Source organism: Microcebus murinus, chromosome 3 (assembly GCF_040939455.1).
Source record: "Microcebus murinus isolate Inina chromosome 3, M.murinus_Inina_mat1.0, whole genome shotgun sequence".
In the NCBI taxonomy this organism is placed as follows: domain Eukaryota; kingdom Metazoa; phylum Chordata; class Mammalia; order Primates; family Cheirogaleidae; genus Microcebus; species Microcebus murinus.
The window spans coordinates 96,340,226-96,366,561 of NC_134106.1; the positions used below are offsets into that span (position 1 = coordinate 96,340,226).

The 26,336-nt window shown below is 32.0% G+C and overlaps 1 protein-coding gene across 2 annotated transcripts in view; it reads left to right on the forward strand.

The window, feature by feature from the left end:
- SLIT2 (slit guidance ligand 2) overlaps positions 1–26,336 on the forward strand; it is a 345,517-nt gene that overhangs the window by 225,108 nt on the left and 94,073 nt on the right. For both annotated transcript variants that reach the window (XM_012737490.3, XM_012737492.3), the window contains exons 8-12: positions 335–498; positions 2,641–2,779; positions 20,326–20,397; positions 20,897–20,968; positions 25,667–25,738. In XM_012737490.3, the coding sequence (XP_012592944.1) occupies positions 335–498; positions 2,641–2,779; positions 20,326–20,397; positions 20,897–20,968; positions 25,667–25,738 (519 nt within the window). The remainder of the gene's footprint in view (positions 1–334; positions 499–2,640; positions 2,780–20,325; positions 20,398–20,896; positions 20,969–25,666; positions 25,739–26,336) is intronic.

A 26,336-nucleotide genomic window follows, 5' to 3' on the forward strand; every position in this document is an offset into this window, starting at 1 on the left:
GCTCTAGTATGCTGGGACCGCAGAACCTTTGCTTTGGACGTATTTTTTTTCTCTCATTTCTCTTTTGAATAAACATAGGTGAAATAATTTTACAGTCATTTTCAAGCTTCTGTGTATTTGCTTAGCTCCGAGCAAATGAAGAAAGACTTTTGTGTTTGTAAGCCTGTTTAATTTTTAGGAAAAAAAAAACAAACCACAATTGTATCAGAATTTGCTAAGCTTTATGTGCTTCTATGTTAAGAACTAAAGGTAAATATTATTATGAATGAATTTTTCAAATTTTGATATAACTATTTTCTGTTTTCTTGCTTCAAACTTCTTTCCTCTCATTTAGTCGACTGCATTCGAACAACCTGTATTGTGACTGCCACCTGGCCTGGCTCTCCGACTGGCTTCGCCAAAGGCCTCGGGTCGGCCTGTACACTCAGTGCATGGGCCCCTCCCACCTGAGAGGCCATAATGTGGCTGAGGTTCAAAAACGAGAATTTGTATGCAGTGGTAAGGGAGAAAGACAGGTTATGTTACCCTATTATTGTATGCTATCATGGAATGGAATCTGAAGAGTGCATGCTTCAAAGGCTTCAGTGTTGTTCACTAACATGTGCAATTATGCACTAATCACTCTGTGGAGGTCCTCTTTTTTAGTGATAATAGTAATATCTTCTAAGATGTTTGTACACTGGTTGGCAGCTACTGATTACTTGCATCTAAATTATGAACAAAGATTTTTTAGTTTTTACTCCAGGAAAACATAGGAAATTCCTAGATTATGGTTTTACTTGTGACTCATTATTTTATCTTTAAGTAACAATTATAGCTACTTTTATGTTAATAACTGAAAAATTATTAGATAATCCTGGATCCCTGCTATGAAATTCAAAGAACAATGCAACCATGTTGCAAAGTATACTTTTCCTGTATACTATACATATATAGTAATGGTTCAATTTTACTTAAAACAAATAATAAGCGAATAGCTATAGTAACAAAAATCTGTAAACAAAAATAAGACATGGGCTATGTCTAATTTCAGTAGCTAACATTTACTGAGTTTTTCTATGTGCTTAAGCAGCAATCTAAGTATTTCACATATATTTACTGCATTTCACATCCTTCATAACATCTATATTAGAAATGTATTATTATCTCTGTATTAGAGATTAAAGTGCTATGAAAAAAAAATAACCTTCCAAAGGTTATATAGTTGAGTCCAAAGATCCCTACTTAGCCAATCTGATTCTTGTTTTTATTTATATATAGAGAGAGTAATATATTTGTTTATATTTATTATCCACATTGTTACATAACATATTTTATGAATATAGGACTGGTTCTGCTTCAGAAGTGTCTATTAAAAATATAATAAAACAAATTTTTTTTTATATATATAAAATACAGATAATGCATCATACATAGTTGAGTGTTTTTGAAAAAACCCATGGGGAGATATTGCTAGCACTTGATTCTGTTTTATTGCTATCTTTTGGACCCCTTTATATATTCTCCCACACATTTTATAAGCTAAACGAAATTCTCTTACAATATCATGGATTGTTTGATTGCTTTTTAAAAAATTAAATAATGAAATAACTAACAATTCGTTACTAACCACTTTTTTCTCTCTTCACTTTTTCCTTCCTGTTTTCTAGATGAGGAAGAAGGCAAGTTCACGTTTCTTTTTTAGACTGAGGGTGTTTTTGTAAAGTTTGAGAGCTTGTTTAGAGGGACAGGGTCAGCAATTAGCCACTAGCCTCTTTCTGGCACTTCACCACCACTGGGGCCCTTGCCCAGAAGGTGGGAGCAGGCAGTCCCGGCTCTCTGGAACCATGAATTTACAGATGCCTGTTTGGTAGAGCCCTGCTGACATTCTGGTGCTCTTCTTTCAAGCAGTAAAATCTCATGTCAAAATAGTTTTGTTTCCAAACACTGAGTAGTCAAAAATACATACCTGAATCAGGTAACTACTTGTGCTAAAATTTTAATCATGTGAAGTTCAAAAAAGAATTATATCAATTAACAATTCCAAAGTGACATGACACAAATTATTATAATAACTTCAAAGAAAGTGGTCATTTTTAACCTATCCAGACATAAAATTTAGGGTTATCTAATTGTCCTCCACATTATTGGCACATGATTACTTAATTTGAGCAACAGTTATATTCTACCAAGATGGAAATGTTATTATTTTCCTTTGAATTTTTTTAGACAAAGTAAATTAAACCACATAAATTTGATGAAGACCAAACTCTATTTGAGCTTATTTGAAATGAATATGTGTTAGTTTGAAATTGCTGGGTTTTTTTTTGGGGGGGGGGAGCTGGAAATCAGAGTAATTTTGAATAGAATTCTGGTTTTAAAACTGAGTTAGCCTATCTCAATTTTTTCAAGTTTTAAAAATTACCACTTTTATGACAAGTTTTTAAAAATCTCATTTATTTCATCTCATTTGCTTTGTTGACCTGAAAATATAAATGCATGCCTCCTAAAATAATATTTTAGAAATATAGGGCCATCTTATGATCAGGTATTTAGAGAATTTTATTTCTGTCACATGCTTTATTATTTAAGCTAAGTCTGCATGTTTCACAATTATGCAATTCAGGAGGAAAATATAATTGCTGTTCATTTCTTTTTTAGGTCACCAGTCATTTATGGCTCCTTCTTGTAGCGTTTTGCACTGCCCTGCCGCTTGCACCTGTAGCAACAATATCGTAGACTGTCGTGGGAAAGGTCTCACTGAGATCCCCACAAATCTGCCAGAGACCATCACAGAAATGTACGTGTCCCCAATTTTTTCTTATCCCTCAACCTCTCCACTGAATCAAACCCTAGTTTTCTTTAAGAGATTCTGGGTTTATCAAAGGCACATCTGATCAATTAACTTAAACAAATGATCCTTTAAGAAGTGTATTGACTCTTACTCTGTTCAATTAAATACATATCTTGTTAAAGTGGCTAGGATTTGGCTGGGCTGGGGAGAAGAGGTAGAATTAAAAGGAATGCATTTTAAGGAATAATAGTACTTTCTCCACCTCAAGAAGGAGTTATTAAGCTATTTAGGAAAAATAAAACAATTAGGATGGTTTGTATCTAGTCCATCGTCTCTGATCTGTAGATCTTCTGTTATCCATTTCCAATTTAGTGCAGTGTGAGTACAAAGAGAGAGAGAGCTGCATTAATAAAACCATAGAAACAAGAGAGCAAGATGCCACTCTGCCTTCTAAAGAGCTCATGTTTTAAAGTGTAGTTTCACTATTTTGTTCGAATTGATAGCTCAATGCAAAGTGTAAAAATGTTAATATTATTAAGTCAAATATAAAGATTTTTTTTAATTAGTGAGGATTTTAGCCTATTTGAACCAATAACTACCTACAATCAAAAGTGAAATTCTCATGATAAGGTATTGTATACATGTTTTGTGTGCAGCTGCTGAATGCATTTCTGTGTCCTTGCCAAATATAAGTCATGTGGATAAAACAAGGTCAAATGTGATGTAAAATTGAATGCTTTTACCATCTGGGGAAGTAAACACTAGGGAAAATCTTTACCTAAATATCCATTTATTAAGAAAGCCCCTCTTAACCACCCAGCCCGTCATATTACTGTTTTATAGGCTGCTTCTAAATTGTAACTAAAGAAATAGTTTTCGATGAAATAATAAAATAGGAACAGCTTCGTGTGATAGGCCTACAAAGTAGGCAAAAAATTGTTATTTTTTAAAAACTTGTCATTTTTTAACCAGTTTGTTTAATTGCTTTAATGATGTAACTGCTCTAATTTACTTTATATGAAAATAACCTTAGTTAACAAGACCTAATACCATTATTATAAAGTACCTAATATGTGCTTTACAGTGGACTTAGAGCTTTGCAGTGTATGACATGATTCTCTGCAGAAACTCTAGAATCTGTAGAGATTTGACACAGACACCAAATAATGTAGGCACATAGTATTATTCTCATCAAAATTTAAATTGTTGTGACACTACCTCTCCAACATAAGACATTTGTAAGTATTTTTTTAGCTGAACCTTGAAAGAAGAATAAGGTGCAATTTGGAATGAGTGGGTGACATTCCTGAAAGAGAAACGTTGGCAGCAAAGGGCAGAGGTGGCAGTGAGCATTATGTTTGAGAGATTGTGCAGTTGAACCTAATTAGATCAATAGGTTCATGTTGCAACATCATGGAAAATAATGCCCTAAAAAGGACATATGCATCTAATTAAAATTAAAGCCACAGATAACTTAAGGCCTTTAAGTTTAGTCAGAAGATACAAGATGTGATAAAATAGATAGTAGAAAGACATAGTGAATTTTTTAATAAAGGAGTAGTATATTCATCTATCCAGGCAGAAGCATTTATTAAGTAACCACTTACTAAATAAAGGCACCATGAATTCTCCAGAGATCTTCCATCAAGTGGCTAGCAAATGTGACATGCAAATTAAAAACTGTCAAATGAAGTACAAAGTAAAAAAGTCAATGTACACTGTTCTGGTCATGGGTCCACCCAAAGTCCAGACCTCACCACTACACAACATACCTATGTAACAAAACTTCCCTGTATTCTCCTAAATCTGTTGAAATGAAAAAAGAAGTTCTAGCAGATGAACACATCAAGTTGAAGGTATTATAGAGGATATAAGGTGGAGGGCAATACGCAGTGGTTAATTACCATCAGAAAGTTTTAATTGGAACCCCAGGTTTACCTACCATTTACTATCTGTGGGACTATGGTTACTTGTCCTCTATGAGTCTGTTTCCTCATCTAAAACTAGGGGTTACGGTCAGTTTGAAATTAAATAATTAACACATGTACAGCTATATGTGGTTAGCATAGAGTAATCTTTTTTTATAAATGCTACATTGATCATGGAAGCCTTCTTGTGGAAGTAACACCCGAGCTAGGCCTCTAAAGATAGGTAGTGAGTGGAAATACAGAGATGAGAAAGAGGGTTTCAGAATTAATAGACCGCCATGAGCATAGGCAGTAGGAATGAAAGCACAAGACGCTATCAAGCAGGACCTGGCTGGTTTTGATGCCTGAGATAGTACTGGAAAATGAAGTTGGAAAGGTAGATTGAAGCCAATTCATAGAAGCTCTTGTTAGTATGAGGATCTTAGACTTTATTTGGAATGCATTTGAACATAGCAATCTTCTAGAAGAATTAGTGTGATAGATGTGTGTCAGTGATTTGGCAAAAGGAAAGAATGCAAGGCAGGAGGCTTCCTACGATGCTATTCCATTGATCCAGAGGGGATGTCAGAAGAGTAGGAGCTAGTCAGTAACAGTAGGAATGGTGATGTGGAAACAGACATTATAGCTAATGTACAGGCAGAATTAATGGGATGAGGGAGTAATGGAGAAAAATAAACCAAAGATGGTGCCAATGCCAGAGTTTCAGGTATGAGTGATAGGCACGTGGTGGTTATATAATTATTTTTAAGAAGTTGAGGAACCAGACCAATCCTGGGGAGAAAGGTGATGGTGATGGTGAGCTCAGTCTGTGAAATACTGAAATACTAGTGACACATCCAGCAGTACTAAACAAATGCAGATTATAATAATTTGGGAGCAAGAAAAAAACTTGAGACAAGGATTTTATGGTAATTAACATGATAAAAAGAACAAAGTTGATAGTTGAATCCATCAATTTTCCAATGGGAAGAAGAGTAAGAAAAGAGATGGCCAAGAACCTACATAAAAACAGCAAAGGGCTCTAAGAGGTCAGAGAGGAAGGGGTTTCTAGGAGAAATGATTTGCAGAGGCAGATACTGCTGCTAATGAACCAACCTGAGATCTAAGAGAAGGTCTTAGAACTTGTCCTGCATATTGTTTTTGGAGGATTCAATTTTGATAGAATGGTAGGTAAGTAAGCCACTTTTCAGAGTGCTAAGAAGGGGAATATTGATGAATATTGAGGAGAGAAGATATGGAGCAGTTTGAAGAGTTTGGCTGAGAAAGGGTTTTTTAAAAATCCTTTTTTAAAAAGACAGTTGTTGCTATAAAGGACAAACTTGGATTTATCTAAGATGCAAAAACCTGCAATCATTAGAAAGTCAGAAAGAAACAATAGGTTTAAAGAGAAATGAAAGGGTTAGAATTAAATAAGATACATGTGAGGGCAAGATGATTCTGAACACAGGAGGAAACCGATCCAATACAGATTGTAGGAGGAGAGAACAAAAAGCTGCTGTAGGTGGACAAAAGGAGAGAATGAGTTGTAGACATAACATATTGAAAGCAATATGAGAATTTAAACTGGTTTATGTTATGTAGTCTATTTTATTTTTTATCGTAATTCTTTTCTTCTACTTAGTATGCTCTTTAGATTTTATATAATGGTTGGATTTAGTAGCATAAAAGTTATACTAAATAACACGTCCCATTGGGTTTGCCATGTGGAGGAGGTGGTGTATTAGGTAATGATACAATAAATTAAATTTATAAGGAGAGATGAAAACATATGTGAAACTCTAGGTGAATTTTACTTCTCTGATTATTACATTATCAGCTTTATCAGTAGAGCATCTGGTGATAAATTATATTGATCTTCAACTCCAACAAAATACCTCCATTTTCATTCATTACAGTATATAACTTACTAGCTTAGTAACTCATTTATTTTATTACTCTCTTATTTTTTTTATAAGAAAAAAGAACATCAGTAAGATTATGCAATGTGTAAATAAGGCTATATACATCTTTTTTCTCTTTATAGATTCAAGGTTTTTACTACATAATGAACTGAAAATTATAAATTCTCCTGTATATTATTCACATATATTTCTTAAGTCTGCATTTTTTATCATAAATTGCCAGTAGAATTTCTTTATTGTAAGTTATCAGATATTTCATTTAATAATATTGACCTGATTTCCTGCTGTGTGATTTCTTTATTCTTGCACTTGTCTCAATATAATTCTAAAAAAAAAGAAAGTATGTATGTGCTATACAGGAGTGATAAACTGCCTATAAATCTAGGTAGAAAAATATGATTCATTCTTTTTTATTCTACTTTGTATTTGTTTATTCTACATTGTGTTTTGTTCTACATTTGTAGTTTGCAACTACAAATTCATACTTCTGGTATACACTAACACAATTATTTGCTAAACTATAGAAATGAAATATTCTTTTAAAGTCAGAAATAGAATAATTTAGAGAAGGAATAATAGAAAGAGACTAACATTTATCTAATACCTGTACTGTGTATACTGTACACACATTATATAATTTGATCTTCTCATTGACCTGTGATGGGGTATTTATGAAATTAAATAAAATATGAAACTAATGCAGAGGCATATGCCAGATGAAGACTGGTGGTTTTCTCTAAGAGGCCTCATTATACTGATTATTTTACCATGGTCCAGGAGCTGCCTTCTCATTTGTAGGCTAGGAATCTGATTTTGACTACACCTAATTATCATTTTGTAATTATGTATGTATCTGTGTGTTTATTTTTTAACATCTGTCTGCCCTACTAAAGTTATAAGGTCTTCAAAGGCAGGAACTAGTTCTGTTCTGATCACTACTGGATACCCAGCAAGAAATTTAGTACCTTAGCACATAGCAAGCACTTGATAAATATTTATTGGGTGAATGGATAACTTAAAAATCAAACATGTAGAGCATATTTGTCTCTGAAAAGATGGAGCTGCATTAACCAAGATTAATAAATAAAACCATAAGGAGCAACCCATTATCACCTGTAAACAAATTGGTACCTTTTAAGCATAATATCAGTTAAAAGAAAAGTTGAATGAATAGAATATTTAATGGCATTGGCTAAAATGTGGCTAGAATACTAAAAATTCATTAATAAAATTTCCCTGTTCCTCATACTGGTTTGGATTCCACTCTGTAAGTATTTCTGAGATCTATTTCTTTGTTCTCAGCTGACCAAGCCAGCACCCAATAGGTACCCTTTGTTGAGATATATTAATTATTTCAATCATCTTACAAATAAGTTTTAGACATCTTTCTCTAAAGTCGTATTTCCTTAGAAGGAAACCTAAAGACATTTAACTCAAATCTCTCAAAGACTGACAGTTTTATTGTTTAAGAAAAAATGTTTTTATTATTTATTATAAGAAAGTCAAAAAATTAAGAAATGTCTTAAAGAAAAAAAATCACTTGAGAAGTGGTTAAGTTGGCTTCAGTCTTAGATTTTCTCGATTCCAAAGCCTATGTTCTTTCCTTGATTAAGCTGTAAGAGAAGTAGCCATGGCTTGGTCTTGCTGGGAGGAAACATTGAAAAAATCATGAAAAGAGATTGATACTCAGAAAAACAGGACAAAAGAAATGTTAAGAAACTTACCTAAGAAGATAATTGAGAAGGAGCAGAGAGAAAAACAAGGTGTTAACATATAAGATTGTTTGCAAAACTGAGAGCTCTTTTACATTATTTTATATGTAGAACTACTAATTGTCATCTTTTCTATTCTCTGTTAAATGTTCTCATATCTGAATTTTCTCTGCACAGTCTCATCAAAGTTTAATATTTTAATTAATGTGAAACTATCCGATTAGACTGCAGGCTTGATGAGGGCAAACCCACGTCTATTTTCCTCACCATTTCTGCCCTAATACTTAGCATAGTGTGGGTGGGGAGGACAGTGTAGTGAGAAGGTGGAGGAGGTCACAGGCATACCATCTGGAGAGTTTCCAACTCTCCATTTTTCATAGCAAAAAAAAGTGGCAGAGCAATATGGACCAATGTCTAGAACATAGAAGGGGAAAATAGAATGTGTAATGTAAGCTAAAAATTAGGTGTAAAATAAAGAAGCTGTTTGCTCCCTAAAAACCTTCCCAGTCCTTTGCTGCTTTGAACTTTGATGATTGAAAACTTTGCTCACGAACAGATGGAATGCCACAGGCAAGTCTGTACATGATCTGGTCCATGACAACAAAATCACTAATAGCAAACTGATGACACATACCAAATCCTCAGAATTAATTTCTTAAGTCACATTTTGAGGTATAAAATTTTGAATATGAACCATTATACAAAAGTGTCATAAATCATGGAGAATAGTTATAAAGAACATAGGTTGTCCAATTTAGTGTGCTTGTTTATTCTGATGTCTTCTTGCCTTTATATTTGGCCTTTTCAAGTCTCAGAAGCTGGGAACCTCACAGTTCTTTCTGTTCACTTGTCTGAAAGAAGATCAGATAAATGTTCAAATTATGAGAAGAAAAAGGAAAGTAGCAGAGTTCTCAGACATAAAACCAATCTTGTGAGAGTTGTTTCAGTGTTTTCAAAGATGTAGAATCTCAGAAGTTACAAGACTTTTGTCAGACATGCTATTCAAATAGATAAAGTATAAAGGAAATTCAATTTGTTGAGTAAACTCACTAAACTACTTTTACTGGTCCAGTAATAAAGAAGGCTCTTTAAAAGAGAATCATAATGATGAAAATTGAATATTAGGTTTGGAAGTACTTTTGTCTCTTTACTTTCCTCTGGATCACTTGCATGCATAATTATAAAAAAATGAAAGTAAGATTGGTTTTCAAATGTTATATTTGATTTCAGCCTGCATTTATAATATGGAATGCAACTTTAAAAATTTCTTTTTTGTCCATTTCTATCTACATAAATGCTTCCTCTCATGTATACTTCACCCTTTTTGCATGCTATTTCTGCATGCCCCCCTCAGAAATTTGAATCCTTAATTATATTAAATAATACTTACTCAATTTTGAATCTACATATTTCAGAGTCATCTGATTTTCTGTATACAAAGATATGCAAATTAAATTTTATCAACTTGTCTTTAAAAAGCCTATTTTGGTTGATTTAAAAGAATTACAGATTCTTTTAGATTGTTTAGCACATACTTAGTAATATCTCAACTAATAGTACATCTTTCATGCTGAGTAATTAGTTGATTTTATTTCAATTATACCAAATTTTTAAAAATAAATTTAAAAAATAAACCCAATATACAATTTGGCTATTTTTTCAGAGCACATGTAGATGAACTTGACTTTGTTATTTAGACAATATTGGTAAAATATCTAAGTAAGGCAAATGGTACCATTTTTTAATGTAACTTACTATAAAAGAAATCGTCAATAATTCGAGTTTGTCTTGTTAAATAATAAGTAGGTTGATCATTTCAAAGTGCTATTGTTTTGACTATGAAAGAATTTCATTGTAATAAAATGCAATAGAAAATAGGCAGAGTTAAGAAAATGTTATAAAAGTGAAAATATGAGCTATTCTACTTTAGTTCATAGCTTTGTTAGATTGCTTGTTAACACCAGGAACACTTGTTAGCATTTTGCAGTTTTACATATTCCTGATATTTTTGTTCCTTCAGACCTACCCACAGAATTAGCTAACCTATAGCGAGGCTTTGGCTTTGCGTTTTATATTTTTTACAATTCTGTACTCTCCAGATTAGGTAATCTATAACACTCTCAATATTTTATGTTTATTAGAAATATAGATGACATAGTGCTTTTTACAAAGCATCTTGTATAGGAGTTAACATGTTCTTTATGATAAAAATTTTCCAAAAAAAATTTTTGAAATTGTTTATTTTATTTCTTTACTACTGAAACAATATAGAAAGCTATCTATTCTCTAAAGGTTAACAGAAACCTTTTAATTTTTTGTACTTTAGAAAACAGTTTTTTCAGGGTTTTTAACATAAACCTGGTTTTAGAAAAGGAGCTATCATTCTGATGTAGGGAATTCATATTATATTCTCAAATTTTGCTCTGAGATCCTTATAATAGCAGAAACTACATATGTATTCCCTATATGACATTAACTTTCTAGCCCAAGAACATACACAATCAATATTAGTTGAACTCTGATTATATGCTAGCATACATATGGTTATAAAAAACAAAATGCCATGATTCTTTTCTGGAATTTTGATAAATTAGATGAGTAGTTAGAAAGTAATTTTATATAAAAGAAGTTTTTTCATGTAAACATTAGTCATCATTTTCATTTCCTAATGTTTTGGGGGTTGTATTTTCTTAAGTTTTCATATCATGATTTCATAAGAATATCCCAGAAAATGATGCAATAATTTAGTTTCTTATAAACTGCATAGTCCCAATTCATTATTCGGCATAGAAAGCAGAACGCTTTCCAATACGCTACCTCAGAACAAATGACTCACGTTAATTCTTTGTTTTCAGTAGCCACACTTAGTATACTCCCTCAGCAACTTTGTTAATTCCACAGCAAAACGGTATAAGATAAATTATGTAAAATACATTTATAGATTAAACTATCTTTCAGTAGTTCCGTAGGCTATGATTGAGTTCCCTATTAGTCATTGAAGTGTTTTCATCTTTATTTTGGTAGAATTCCCAACTTCATATGTGTATCCTGAGTAATCTTTAATTGCCATTGAAAAAATAGTAGAATAGAAAATACTCTACTATTGAAAGAATAGTAGAAAAATTATCTTTAAAAGGCTATATATATTCATTACATGTACAGAAGCTATTTTTTATTAAGACTTTGTGTTCATGATTAAAAAATTATTTATTTGTACTTATATCCCCCTACTTATTTCTTATTTATACCTAATTTACCCCAAAATTATATATGTAACATATATGTAATACATATCTGTACCTATACATGCAAACACTTCATATGCTTTTTGGGGTGAATTATGTGATCATTTAAGCAGAAAGCTATATAATGGCTTTTTTAAGAGGAAAAATACAGAAGATTGAATCAAACTTTCATAATATTAATAGTTAAGAAGTGAAAATGAGTATAATAAAACTATAAATAAATTGGAGAAAAAGAAATATTTAAATGACAAAGGGCAGAGATTAAAGTGGTAAGGAAAAACAGAAACCCCAACTTGTTTCTCTTAAAAAGTCCTAAGAATTTGATTAGTACTATTGCAACAGAAGAAAGACATTTAGAAAAGTAGCATTTTCGTTTAATGTTCTACATACTCAACAAACATTTCTGAGTACCTACTTTGCATCAGAACTCAGGCCCAGGCTTAGAAATGTTTACCGTGGAGAGAACTGAAGATTTATACAAACAGAAATTTTTAAAACTATATGATAAGTGATAAAACATATTTGCACAAAGAACATAGCGGAAGCCAACCATGATCTGCCTGGGAAAATCAAGTCATCTTCAGGTAAAAGGATGTGTTTTGCAGGCAGAGAAATTCGGGGCTTTGCTAGACAGAGAGAGCACATGCAAAGTCCCAAGAAAGTGATAGGGTACTTTGTTTTTGGAGGAATTAAAAATTTGTAGTTGTTGCAACATACAGCAGAAGCCAAATCTTAGAGAGACTTCTTCAAGTCAGATGACAGTAGGATACAAGAAAAACTTTCGAGCATGGTAGTAGCATGATCAGATTTATCTGTTAGGAAAAATCACTCTAACCTGGAGTGGAAAGTGGTTTGGAGGAAAGAAGCCCACTGAGAATGTGATAGCAAGTCTCTATAATGATGATGAAGGCAAGCTGAGCAGCAGATAGTGATGAGAAATTATTCCAAGAGTTAACTCTAGTGCTAATGCAGTTGATTCCAGCCCCCCTAGAACTTCTACAGGAAAAAATGGAAACCCCTCAAATGTAAAATAAAACCTGTGTAGACTCTAACATATAAATGAAGATACCTGGGGTTATAGTCATAGTGTTATTCATTCTCAGAATGAATAAATGTGTCATTTGCTTTTTACACAATTATGTTATAGATTTATGATTAATCAGCTGGAAAGACTGAGTTGAAAGTTTATGTCGTTCAAATACTACTAGTGATCGCAGTGTTATCTAAAGTTTAGGAAAGAGATGATGGATAACTTAGAAAAATAACTCAGTGAAGGGATAGGGAAGAATGCAAACTACTATCTAGTCATTGAGTAATTGTTAAGCGATGTATAAAGATGATTTTTGTAATGTTTTTAAGACTAAAATGATTCACCAATGGGAGATTTAGCTCAGTGCATATTTCATGGCAAGTGTCCATATTTCAATTAGTTATTAATGAAAAACCAAACAGAACCTCTAAGTGTTTTCCTTTCTTGGGTTGATAAAAAAATTATATCTGAAAACAAAATGTTAGTGACATTATGAATATACTCTGTTGTCCTGAAATCAGTGAACCATGTGCCTAAGCCCATTTTTTTGCCCTAAGTCTAAACCATTTGATTGCATATATTGAGTGTATCTTTGCATTTGAATGCATGTCCATGTGAATACATGCATGAAAATTTTAACACTCAGAAAGCACATACATATTTTTGTCTTACTGTAAATGCTTTAAGACCAAATGGAAAAAGAATAATTTCTCTATAGTAAAAACATCAATTGAATTTACATTAAGGGGACTGTATCCTAAAATGACATCATAGATATAAAATAAAATTAAGGAAAAAATTTAGGAACAAGTTCATCCCAAGACAGGGATGGCTGATAACCAATTAGTATGGATACAATCTTAAGGCAAAAATGCTAGCTATATGCAAAGTGTGTCCCTGTAGAGGCCAATATTCACTCAGCTGCTGAAGATAGTTATTAAATTTACAAATTTCTGGAAACTCCAATTACAAAACAGAAATAATATTGTAGGCTAAAATATGTTTGGTCATTTTATGTAGGATTTCAGTGGACTGCATTTACTACCAAAGTTGGAAATAACATTCCAGAAATATAAAGTACTTATGTTGGAATTATTATGTAATAGGCAAGAGAATCCTTAAAGTCAAAAAAATATTGTTGCTTCTTCCTTTCCAAATGCTGGGCCAATGCTACCTATGATGAGAATGTATTGGTTATACTGAACAATTTAAGATTCAGAAGCTGGAATCATTCCTCCTGCCTCCTCTCACTCCATTAAATCTAGGCTTTATTCTCTGGCAGCTGTTTTTGCCATTTATGTTAAAAGCAGATGTAGAAAATGCAAAGAACTGTCAGTTTTATTACCATGTATAATCAGCATCTGGGCTATATATTACAGAAACAATCCAAACAAGTACTTTACTGAATTTTATAAAAACCTTTTTGTGTTTCTAAGATAGTTCCCAAATTAGAGAAAGTGCTATATTTTAATCATGTTGATCATGGACATTGCAACCAGTTAGATTGTTTCAGCTTCAATGTGAATGGTATATGTGTGTATGCTTTCGATATATAGTTGCTGAGTTATCTGCAATGCTGTACTGCTAATTTGTTTAAAAACATCATTTGGAGCCATAGATATTTATTTCACATTATAGATCAAATCATGTGTCAGGTTTAGTCCTTTGTATAATGTATGAGTGTATATGTATGTGTGCGTGTGTGTATACAGTAGTCCCCCTTTATCCACAGTTTTACTCTTTATGGTTCTGGTTACACACAGTCGACGACCACGATCAGAAAATATTAACAGAAAATATTAATATTTCTTTTGAAAGAATGAGACAGACCACATTCACATAACTTTTATTACAGTACATTGTTAATAATTGTTGTATTAGTTGTTATCGCTTACTATGCCTAGTTTATAAGTTAAGCTTTATCATAGGTATCAACATATATAAACAAACATAGCACACGTAATATTACTATTCATGGTAAGTACTATCCATGGTTTCAGGATCCACTGGAGGCCTTGGAATGTATACCCTGTGGGTGAAAGGGGACTACTGTACATGCTGTAGACTTTTTATTATATAGTGCTATATATTATTTTTGTGATTAGATAATATACATATATATCTCCATATTTTTATTCTTTCACTGTTTGGGGATAAGAAACAAAATACTGTATATTTTCTTTACACTTCCTACAATTTTGACCAAAACATTTATGGTAAGTTTTATATTCCCTATTTTTAAGAAAGAGAAACTGACACACAGGAGAAAGAAAGTAACTCTTGTAATGTCCACAGAGCTAATCACTGGCAGTTTCTGAATTTAATCCAAGTCTATATGAGTCCAAAGCTCATAATTTTAATCATTAAATGATATTTTTTTATTTTTATATATTTATGTATACAGAGCATGTAAATACCTCCCGAGGAGGGCTATTTAAGAATTGGCATATGGATGTTATTTTCTTTAGTTTGTTAAAATAATATGATTTTTGAAACATTGAGAATAATGTCAAAGAATTAAATGCTAATGAGCTGAAAGTGTCATTTGAGGCATGCTAAAATTCTTCAATATCTTGTAAATAGCTTCAGAACTAGTTGGGGTTTTTTAATTGCCCGATAGTACTTATGTTGTTTACTGATGAAAGATCTGCTCACTGCTAACCACTGCGGAGTATTTTATATGTCACAGAGCCCAGCAGTCCACAAGTGACAGAATTGGAATTTGTCAGGCTAAAAGTTGTACCTGCACATAACTGACATCTTCTAAAGGTCTTGGATATTAAAGCAGAGGGATAGACCATGATTTTCTATAATTTTTGAAATAAATACCATAAAGTGATAGACATTGTTTGTCCTTCATTCTTTAGGAACTCTAAAGGTTTAAAGACATGTAGGATAAAAGAGCAGTACTTAGAGAGCAGAAGAAAAAAATTAGGTGTGAGGGAGGGTAAAGAAGTTTCTTTTATTGGCTAAACATTCTTCTGAGTTTCTTTTTTTTATTGGAGTAGTTGGAAATCTATCTCTATTTTCTCATATTATTGAGCATGTGACTACAATTTCCTTCTAATTTTGGAGTGGTAATAGCCATTGCTTTGGGGTATGGGGGTGTGTGTGTGTGTGTGTGTGTGTGTGTGTGTGTGTGTGTGTGTGTTTGATAAAATGTTTTACAATCATTTACATAAATTCTGTGTAGACAAAGGGGCTGGCCCCTTTTACATGAAAATATCTTCCTTTTCATATGTGTTTTATTGGATTTTCTTCCACGTTAACTTTGCTAAATCTATTTTTATTTTGAAACTCGCAATATTGAATTTTCTCTGAAAGACTAGCATTTGGAACTCTCTTAATTATGGTGAATTTTATCCACAGCATGCAAATATATCTTAGCCATTACACTACCTATGTTTGTAACCCTGGAATGTTTTTAATTAGCTTCTTTATAGAACAATGCATTCAAATTTGCACTCTGTAAAATTCAGCCAATTCTACGCTATTAAGGCACACAATTCGAGGACAGCAATGCTACAAAATGTAAATTCCATTTGCTTTTTTTTTCTTTAACCTGAAACTTTAATATTTCTATTCCTTCATTTTTATAATTTGGTTTAAATACTTTATCCCTTTTTTGTCGGAAGAAGGACATCATTTGAGATGAATGTTGTTTGCAGTTTATCAAATATATTCTAAAGTTCTTGTAATAAAAAAGAAAAGCACTTTATCCTAAAGTCCTAAGAGTTGACAAGAAGTATAATTAGTTTCTTGTTTTTCCACTAAAGAAAAGATAACAGACATTCTGAAATGTTTTAAAATGTATTGTTTGACATCTGTCAGGAGTGGAATATTTTCCTGCTTAAGAATCTGTCTCTTTGAATGAAGAATGCAATTATGTCTTGCTTTAATGAACTGCTGAGACAGTGTGATAAATACCAATTAGCTGCTGAGTCAGTATAAATAACAATATAAGTTCTTTTTCAAATACTTTCTTTTCTTGGAACAAAGTTGAAAATAAATAGATAAATATAAAAGTGAGCAAATCCATTGTACATGTCATTGTTCAGCTTTCTGTTGTACATGTTGTAAATGAAATAGTCTGAGATGTGAAAATGAAGTCATGGTAAATTGCAGTAACAAATGATACATGCAATACACTATATTAAATTTGAAGTATTATTTTTACATATAAATAGAGTACTATTCCATCATGAATTCTCGTTGTTTTATAAATTTTGAGTATGTATTTCCTAACAAAATTTATTGTATATCTTTTCTTGTTTTGTTTGCTTTAATAGTGATATTTATCAATGAAATTCATAGTATATTAAATTCAAATTATCATAATTACATATACTTGAGTGCCATTAGAAAAACTTGTGATCATTATAAGTATTCTAGATTGTGAGACTCCAAAATAATAAATGAATTTTAAAATTTCTAAAGAAGATCTTCATTTATACAAAATTATGGAATTAGTTTGACCACATTTGTCAAAGTTATTGACATTTCAGAAGTCTCAGTGATGAAAATATAGCATTTTAAAAAAAGTTATATCAAAGAAATTAGCTTTGAAATCTTACTGGAAAAGTAGGCTCTTTATCAATAAAACCTCCATGAGGTTATGAACAAGTCTGCTTTTGATCACCATTGAATTCCAATCATATAGCACAATATTTTGTGCAGAGTAGACATTACACATTTATAAGGCAAATGGATAAATATATGAATGATTAAGTACTGATTTATTTAGATTATTTTTAAGAAACTGAAATGATATCTATGGAAAGTAATTATATTAAGTAGTTTTGCATTACTGTTAAAAGAAACCTATTAGTCATTAAGAATTATTAATTTTTCCATACCATAGTGCTGTGTTAATTTGAGCAAATTTTTAACACATTGAAATGATATTTTATGGGCCAGGACTCAAAGAAAGTCCTCTAACTAATCAATAATATTCCATCTATAGCTTGTTTTCTTTGTATTTTTATTGATTACATTTTAAGCTTCTTAAAATTTAACGATAAGAATGAATCAAGGTAAAAAAAAAAACAGTTTCTCTAAACTATTCAGAACATACTACTCAATTATGTAATAGTGAAATTATTTAAATGCCCTTTGCAATGTTTACAGCTTTTGAAAAAAAAATACCTTTACTTAAGATCTAGATAAATAATGCAGATGACAAATCCATATTTTCTTCATACGATTTATTCCTGTCTAATGAAGTAAATCTGCCCTTAGGAGCCAACAACTTGGTGAGTAGGGTTATGTGAAAAATGTGTACAATATAGTGAAACAAGAACAGAGAAGTTAAGAGCATGTCCTTGGATATATAGGGAAAAGTACAAGTAACCATACCTGAGAAAATGAAGGCTACAAAAGGAGGTTATTTAATTGCTTTAATTACCTTAAAATAACTAAATGTTATTAATAACAGTGTAAAATTATCACTAACCTAAACGTCTAATAGTAGAGAAGGATTAAGGAAATAGGGTCTATTTTGACAATGGAATATTATGAAGCTATTAAAAATAATGTTTTCCAAAAATTTTAATAATATAGGAAAACATGTATGATATGATTTTGGTATAAAGATGTAAAAATTCTATATATGATAAGTTCTAAATTGTTAAAACATGTAAGCAAAAAAGAAACTATAGTAAAATCCACTGATCTGAGTAGTGTATTATAAATTATTTTAATTGTTTTCCTTAAATAGTTTTACATTTCTCAAACTTCTGTCTTTTGGAGAGGGAGAAATCATGACAAAAATTTAAGATGATAGAAAAATGATTTTATTTTTTATATGAGAGGGGAGGGGATGGAAACTTGGAAAATAACTGTATTCAGGGGATTAAATAGTGAAGCCATAATTGAGATAGAGAAGAGAAAGAATTGAGAATTAGTACAGCAAGATCCAGGGCCAGATAGTGTCGCATCCTAAGAGATGAAGGATTCTTAGCAATATAAAATGCCACAGTGAGTTCAAAAGCAATGAAAACTGAGGAAACTCACTGCATATCGAGATAAAGAGGTCGGAGATTGAACCCTGAGACTGGCGAAGAAACTGTGGCACTGTGAGAAGGGCTTTGGAATCAGAAAAGACCAAAATTTAGGCAATTTGATTTAACCTCCTAGGCATATTTTGTTTGTTTTGATTTTATTTCATTAAAATGTTCGTTATACATATATATGGATGTTAAACTAATACCGACATTCAATAAAATGAGCCAATGTATAAGACACATATATAGTTAATATGTATTGTCATTATATGTATACATAAATATTTTAAAATATATACATATATATGTATGTGTGTATGTGAGGGCTGTCTGAAAAGTATACAGCCATTGTTAATATAATTTTTCATGTTACATGGCTGGACACTTTCCAGACAGCCCTTGTATGTATGCATATATTTTTTTAAATCCAGGCTGAAAAATAGTGCTCATGTCAGGTGAGCTTTATTTTTCTATTGAAGATGAATTCTATTCTTCTACTTAAAAATAGAGGGATTTAATGTGGTGAATGAGTTAAACTGTTGTAGGAAACTGACAGAGAGAATAAGCTGCTACCTGCCCAGGGCTACAAAAAGGGAAGAAGAAGGTGATGTGTTATACAAAGTTAGGAGGTGGCTCCCAGCAGGAACTAAAATTAAGTAGGAGAGGAAACCGCTGCTGTGGAAATCTCCTGATACAGAGAAGAGGAAAAATACCCTGGCTTGTCCCCTCCCCCAACCCCTCAGTCACCCACTAGTGTTTCTCATTGGCCAAATCTCCCAGGAGCCAGTTGGCAAGTGAGCCTGGGATATATGAATCACTGGAATCAGCTCTCTGGGATACAGAGCAGAGCAGAAGAGAAGGGAGTGGAAAATGTTTATGAGGATGTTTATATGTTTATAAAGGAGGCTGAGAGGCAACATTTTTTGATGGACTGAAATATTTACCTAAAGGCTTCGTGAAATCTACTTCTTTCTGTCTTTCATAACTAGATGGGTAAAATGTTGTCTTTCTCTGTTAGCAGGACCGTAGAGTAGATGATGTCAGAGAGTTATTTTCAACTCTGTGATTTCAGTGCATCATAAAAGTACTTCAGTTGTGTTAGAATGCACTTTGCTGCAGTGATTTTTATGTGAAATATTCAGATAGTGAATTGACGTAGTTCAGACTGTCTTACTGAAAATCTCTGTAGCACTCATGGATTTAGAATTTAAGATTTTGCCTCATAAGAACCTTCAAAATTAATTTTGTGAGTATAACAGTTATTTTTTTCAATCCATCATATGCTTTCTGTAGAAGAAGTAAAAGGTTTATAAAATTTAATATTCAACAGTAATTTTCTATGTGGAAGAGTTTTATGATTATCTCTAAAACATGTCATATGTCTATTCAGTGCTACTACATATTTCTCTTACTTATATTTAGGTTATTAAAATGCACTCCCAAATTAATTTCTTAAAGATGTTTTCTCTTTTATACAAAGTCCAGATTTAAATATTGATGGACCTGTAATATTTAAAAATCTGAATATTTTATTATTTTTATAATTGCCTTATGTTTAACCCCAACTTATTTCACATTTGAAAAGCACAATTAATTTTAGTAGTCATTTTTGAGGAAGAAAAGAAAATATCACTCATGAAGAGCATCAGCTTTGCTTCTTGACATGAATCTTGAGACCTAAACATGTCTGAGAGTTCACATTTCCATTTAAAAATTGAATTTTTTTTATTGCAGACGTTTGGAACAGAACTCAATCAAAGTCATCCCTCCTGGAGCTTTCTCACCATATAAAAAGCTTAGAAGAATGTGAGTGAACAATGTTCAAGAATACATATAATTTTTAAAATTATGCAGGTCATGACCATGCAAAGAAACCTACATATGAATATTTAAGTATTTTACAGTTTAAATACTAAGTGATGTGACTATCTGAATGCTAGTTCTATAATAATATTTTAATCTTCACACCTGAACTATATAATTTTTAAGTTTCTCTTTAATTTAACATATTGATTCATACAAACTTGAATGCATGTGGTCAGTACGTATGCACATTCTTAGGCGTTCTATTGTCCAAAATAAGACATGGCATCTTTAATAATAATTTAGGAAAAACAGATGATGGTTGTCTTAAAAAGTGTGGTTTCTTTTTTAAATTTAGAATTCTTCAAATGCTTTATGTTGCACATTTTATACATGCATTGATAGGTACAAAACCAACATGTAAAAGCCATAAATAGCTTTCTCCTGCAGTAAATCTCACTGACATTCTATTTAATTTAACCTAACCTTATTTCTAATTTAGCGACCTGAGCAATAATCAGATTTCTGAACTTGCACCAGATGCTTTCCAAGGACTGCGCTCTCTCAACTCACTGTAAGTGTTGACAGCATCCCTGAAGCAAAACAGAAGCCACAACAAACAGTGGCTGCATTTTTATATCTGGGTTTAAAAAAATACTCTCAATTTTTATTATGGAATATGAATTATGAATAGTATTAATGATTATTAATTATTTTATTAATCCATCATTTTTATGGAGGACTGCTACTGAAATTAACCAATGTTTTGGAATATATATTTTGTGATTTGATCAGTTTGCTGTTAAGAGAGCAAGAGGTAGAGCCCCTCTTTTGAATTTTTTTTTTTTATTCCTGAAAGAAAGGGGGAATGTTTATTTTGGAAAGCTTATAGCCACTGTGTCTGAAGACAATATCAGTCCCCTTTAAACTGATGCTGGGTGAGGTCTTGCTGAGAACAGATGAGGATGACCAGTGAGAGACCTCCTCTACTCCTTGTTTCATTGTCCTATGTCTTCCCCGAAACAACCAGCTTTAATCTCTCGCAGAACAAAGATAAGATAGTTTGACAGCTTTTTAATGTCAAGAGGACTTTCAGGAAGATAGCTATGTAAATTAAAGAAGTTCTAAAATAAGTTTGCAAAAGCTGTTATTTCTTCAAACCTGTAAAAATTCTTCAAAAGTCCACTAAGTAAAGTAACCTTTGTATCAAATTTTAAAGTTGGAAAGTGGGAGGCTGGCATTTTATTTTTTAAGAGTTGATGCTCAGAGATGGGTTCTTATCGATGTAAATTCCTGCAGAGCTCTTTCAGATTTCTTAAGTCAGTGGTGGCCGTAAGGAAGCCAGGATACACATGTGTGAGGCTCAGATAAACCCCTGCAGTGTGTAGAACAATTTGCTCTCATGCCTACTGAGGAGAGAACTAGAGTGTATGCTCATCTGGGCACATGGGTGTTCAGGTTGCTATTATGGTCTGCTCAAAACCCTGCAGTTTTCTTCAAAGGAAGAAAATGGAAAACTGTCACTTAACCTGAAGTATGCGCTCAGGTTCATTTTTGATTGTTTTTTGTTTTAGAGGGTTTTGGCTAGAGGAAGACCAAAACTAGAGGAACAATTGACAGCAGAAAATGTAGAGAGTGTAGTCATGTTTTGCTTTCAGGCTGGAATGTCAGGTTCTGAAATAACAAAGTTTAAAATAAAATTCAGTTAAATCACCCAGTCATGTTGTTCATAAAGTATTGTTAATACCATCCTGGACAGTGATTCTATCCAAAGGTAACATTGACAACCTCCTAGCCTTACAGAAGAAGGACAGAACGAAAGTCAAAACAGCATACCAATTCCTGGTCCTTCAATTCTTTGTGCCTCAAAGATAATCATTAAAAATAAAGAAGGAGAGAAATATGTGGAGAATTCTTATTTATATCTGCTTGCTTGCAGTGCTTACTGTTAAGCTCTTGCCTTAATAATGTTAATTGAGTGTTTTGAGGTTGTGAGAATTAAAAGAAAAGAGAAAAAGAAATAAAAAAGTCAATAATAAATAGAACAACTTATAATTTATCACTTACCTCAATAAATTATATTTTATTAACACATAGTTATGATTATATTATGAATTATTATGTTATAAGCTATATAAAATAATAAAAAGGAGTAAAAGGAATGATAAAACACATAGCTGGTATAAGAGCTGCCTTAAGATTTCCCTGTTGTTTCAAAGGACTATAAAAATTCTCTATCAGCATAATTGTATGCTTCATATAGTATGCTGAGTATAAGTCATGTATGAGAAAACTATAAGAAGGTATTCAATTTGTTATTCTTGGTATTTGAATGATATTATCCAAATCCCTCTTGTATTTATTTTCTTTTCAGCCAAATTCATTTTTATCTTTCAATTTTTTTAAGTATTATTTCCCTTTTAAGAGTATAGCACAAATTATCACCAGCCTTCTTGAACTTTGTATCTTTATGTGATTGTACGTCTTTCCCTCATTTCTATAGATTTTGGCCCTGTTTCCTTGACTGTCATCCTACTTCTCTGTCTTGGTCTTTGGATTTTTGATATTTTAACTCATTTTATTGCTTCCATTTTGATCTCATTGCTGTGTAAATAACTGGCCCCAACCCTAGTATTGCTGTAACTTTTTGTAGAGAAATCTCATTTCCATTACATTTAGTATGATTTTATGATAATATTATTATGGATGATAGTCTATATACCAATAACAGCTATACAGATAAATTTCCTCTATCTTGTGATTTCCTCTTTCTATTTACCATTTACCAGTCTTGTCTCATTAACAATAAGCATCCATTATTTTTTAACATGGTATTAAAGAAAATAGAATGGAAAAAATAGTTTGTTTTTGTTGGAAAAAATAGTTTCATATATAAATATGGTGCACCTGTTGAGTAATCCTTTTTCATGCTATTTGAGCCAACCTTGGAAGCAAAAGTTCCAAATAAATGTCCTACTAAATTGTTCCTCTCTTGATTCTTATGTGGGAGCCCCACAATTTGTATGCAACTTTGTTCCTTTCTAAATTGTCATGGATTCAAAATATGAGACTCTTCTGGTATTCAAAATTACTCTTATGGATTACTCGTCTTGAAGCCATACCTAATTCATCTCAGTCATATCAGTGCCTGGTACATGGGCACATGGTGAACATTCAAAGAATAGCTATTGTATTCAATTTAATTGGCCACCAAACTTAGAACCTAGCAAAGTTGCCGGCACATAGTAAGTGCAAAATATCCATTGTTAAGTGAATTAATTGAATGATACTGAATTGAATATCCTGAATTGCCATCTAAATCTGCACAGTTATTTTTTCCTAATGCCTTCTCTTCTCTTATCCTTGATCTCAAAACATATTTATTAATGCTTTGTTCTGTCTTAATTTTCTTTCCAACTGTCTCTGACAATATATAATTATCTCTTTTGTTATTTGATTTTTTAAATTATTTCTCCTCTAATTGATTTGCCTACTAAAAAAAAATCTACATTCTATATAAATGAAATCTTATGTTATACTTTATGGCTATATCACTAGAATCTAAACAGAGAAATGGAATGTGTCTGTGTACCAGACAGCAACCAGCTTTATGTATTCTCTTGAGAATTTTCTTCATATTTAGTAATACAGCCCACCTTTCTCTGACATCTTCAAGGGGACCAGCTTTTCCCTCACTCTTATTTATCTCTTTTTTTATTGTTAGTGTCTTCTTTTTCAGACAGAAATCATGTGCTGCTGCCAAACATATGAATTATTTAGACTCTTATTACAGATTTTTCTTTTATATATCATAATATCTGTTTGTTTCTTCTTCAAAAGAATATATATCTGATTTTTGAAAGTAACATATACTTATTGTAGAAAATATAAGGATACGTAAAAATATATAGATGCAAAGTCATCTCTGAATGACAAATCACCTGCCATCTAAATATTTTCTACTTTTTTGTATATATTACACCCAAAATTAATATAATACTATAAATACCAGTTTGTATTTCTTTTTAAATTAATATTACATCATGATCACTTTCATGTCACTAGATACATACTCTTCGAAACTTGATGTTTATCAGTGTGAAATATGTATTGAACCAATCTCCTATTTGGGAGATTTTATTGGTGAACATTTTATTTGAGAACATTTTATTGGTGTTTAATTTTTCACTGTTGCAATTATACCATGATTAACATTTTGTACATAAAATAATTGTGTTTGTCTCTGATTATTATCTTAAATTGAACTCCTAACAGTAGAACCGCTAAGTTAAAATTCATGTAATGTCTTTATGACTTTCGATACATATTGTCAAAATGTATCCTCAAAATATAATCTCCATCTTTTTATACACTTAGTTCTTTTCCCCGTGTTTTAGCACTAAAAATAGATGGACGTCAACCCAGACCTATTGTTTGTAAATAATGGGATGAGTCAACCATTTCCATCCATTTGCTCTTGAAATCTTCTCACGTCACCCTTTTTGTTAATTTTACTCCTTACTTTGTTTTTCTGCTAATTTATCTTGTAATTTCACTTGTCAGTCCAAAGTTAGAGCCTCACTGTATGCTAAAACCTGTGCCAGGCTGCAGAGTATTGAGGTGATTAAGTCCTGGTTCTTGCCGTTAGTGGCTGCAGTTGGTGTCAGATCAGAGTTGGGTCCCATGATGATTCATTCCAGTTTATATTTCTTTGAGGTAATATAAATTTCAAAAATTATCCTAAACTCATATTCACAATCACTGTCTTCACATATCTTACATTTCCCAAGCATACACAGTACATGTTTAAAAGAAAAGCTGTAACTTTATGAGTTCCTTCTACTGTTTATCAGTATTATGAGCCCCAAACTCTTCTTTTTAAGTATTCTACTATTAGTGTTCTCTTTGTTATACATAGAATGCTCTCATTACGTTTAAACCATGTGTGTGTCTGTGTGTGTTTGTATGTGCGTAGAAAATCATGACGGTTTTACAGGGAACATTTCTATGAAAGGGCAAGGAAATTATAAATTATATTACTTTTGGTTAATCTTCCTTTGTTCTTCTGTGTTATCCAAATTTTCTCCAGTAAACATACATCTGATCTGTAAGCAGAAAAAAGATATTTGCAATGAAATTTGTTTACTGAACTGTAACTGCTATGATATATTGAATGCCTGCTGTCTCTTCTATGCCTGAGTATGTATGTGTGAGATATATTTGTTATGCAAGTTTGGTGTCTTATTTTTTTCATTTAAAACATTTTTTTCAGTGTTCTCTATGGAAATAAAATTACGGAACTCCCAAAAAGTTTATTTGAAGGACTATTTTCTTTACAGCTACTGTAAGTATTTGATTATTTTGGATCTGTTAAACCTAATAATACCTATTAGTTTACCATTTCATATTTTCATGGAAGCTTTGGAAAAATTTAACCCAAAATTATATAGTTTAGTAAAATAGAAAAGATTAGTCTCGTAAAGCTAACATTGAAGATGGTTCTTTACTTGAGGACAAGACATTTTGGAATTGTCCCAAGACTTTTCGCTCTACTCTTTCATGAATGTGTGCATTCTGGCCGCTCTATCATTTAAATCTTGTATTATCCTTGCCCTTGTGAAACGTCTCTGTTTTGATGTCAGTGCTAGTTGGAACTGAGAGACATGCACTGATATGCTCATCAACCTTTGTCCAAAGAATCTGCAGGAGCTGCGGTATTGAATAACTTCCCCTAACACACTAATGGGGTGGCAGTGAGCTATAATACGGCAGTGTTCACACTAACCTTGAGTGAATTATCTGTAAATCAGATCTGCTTAGACAATAGCTGCTACTCATTTTTTTTGAAAGAAGTATCTACTATACATATTTATAAGAAGCAAATCTGATCTCAAGTTTTAATGCATGCTTATAAAGCATGCAAATGCTAAGATTGTTAGTGT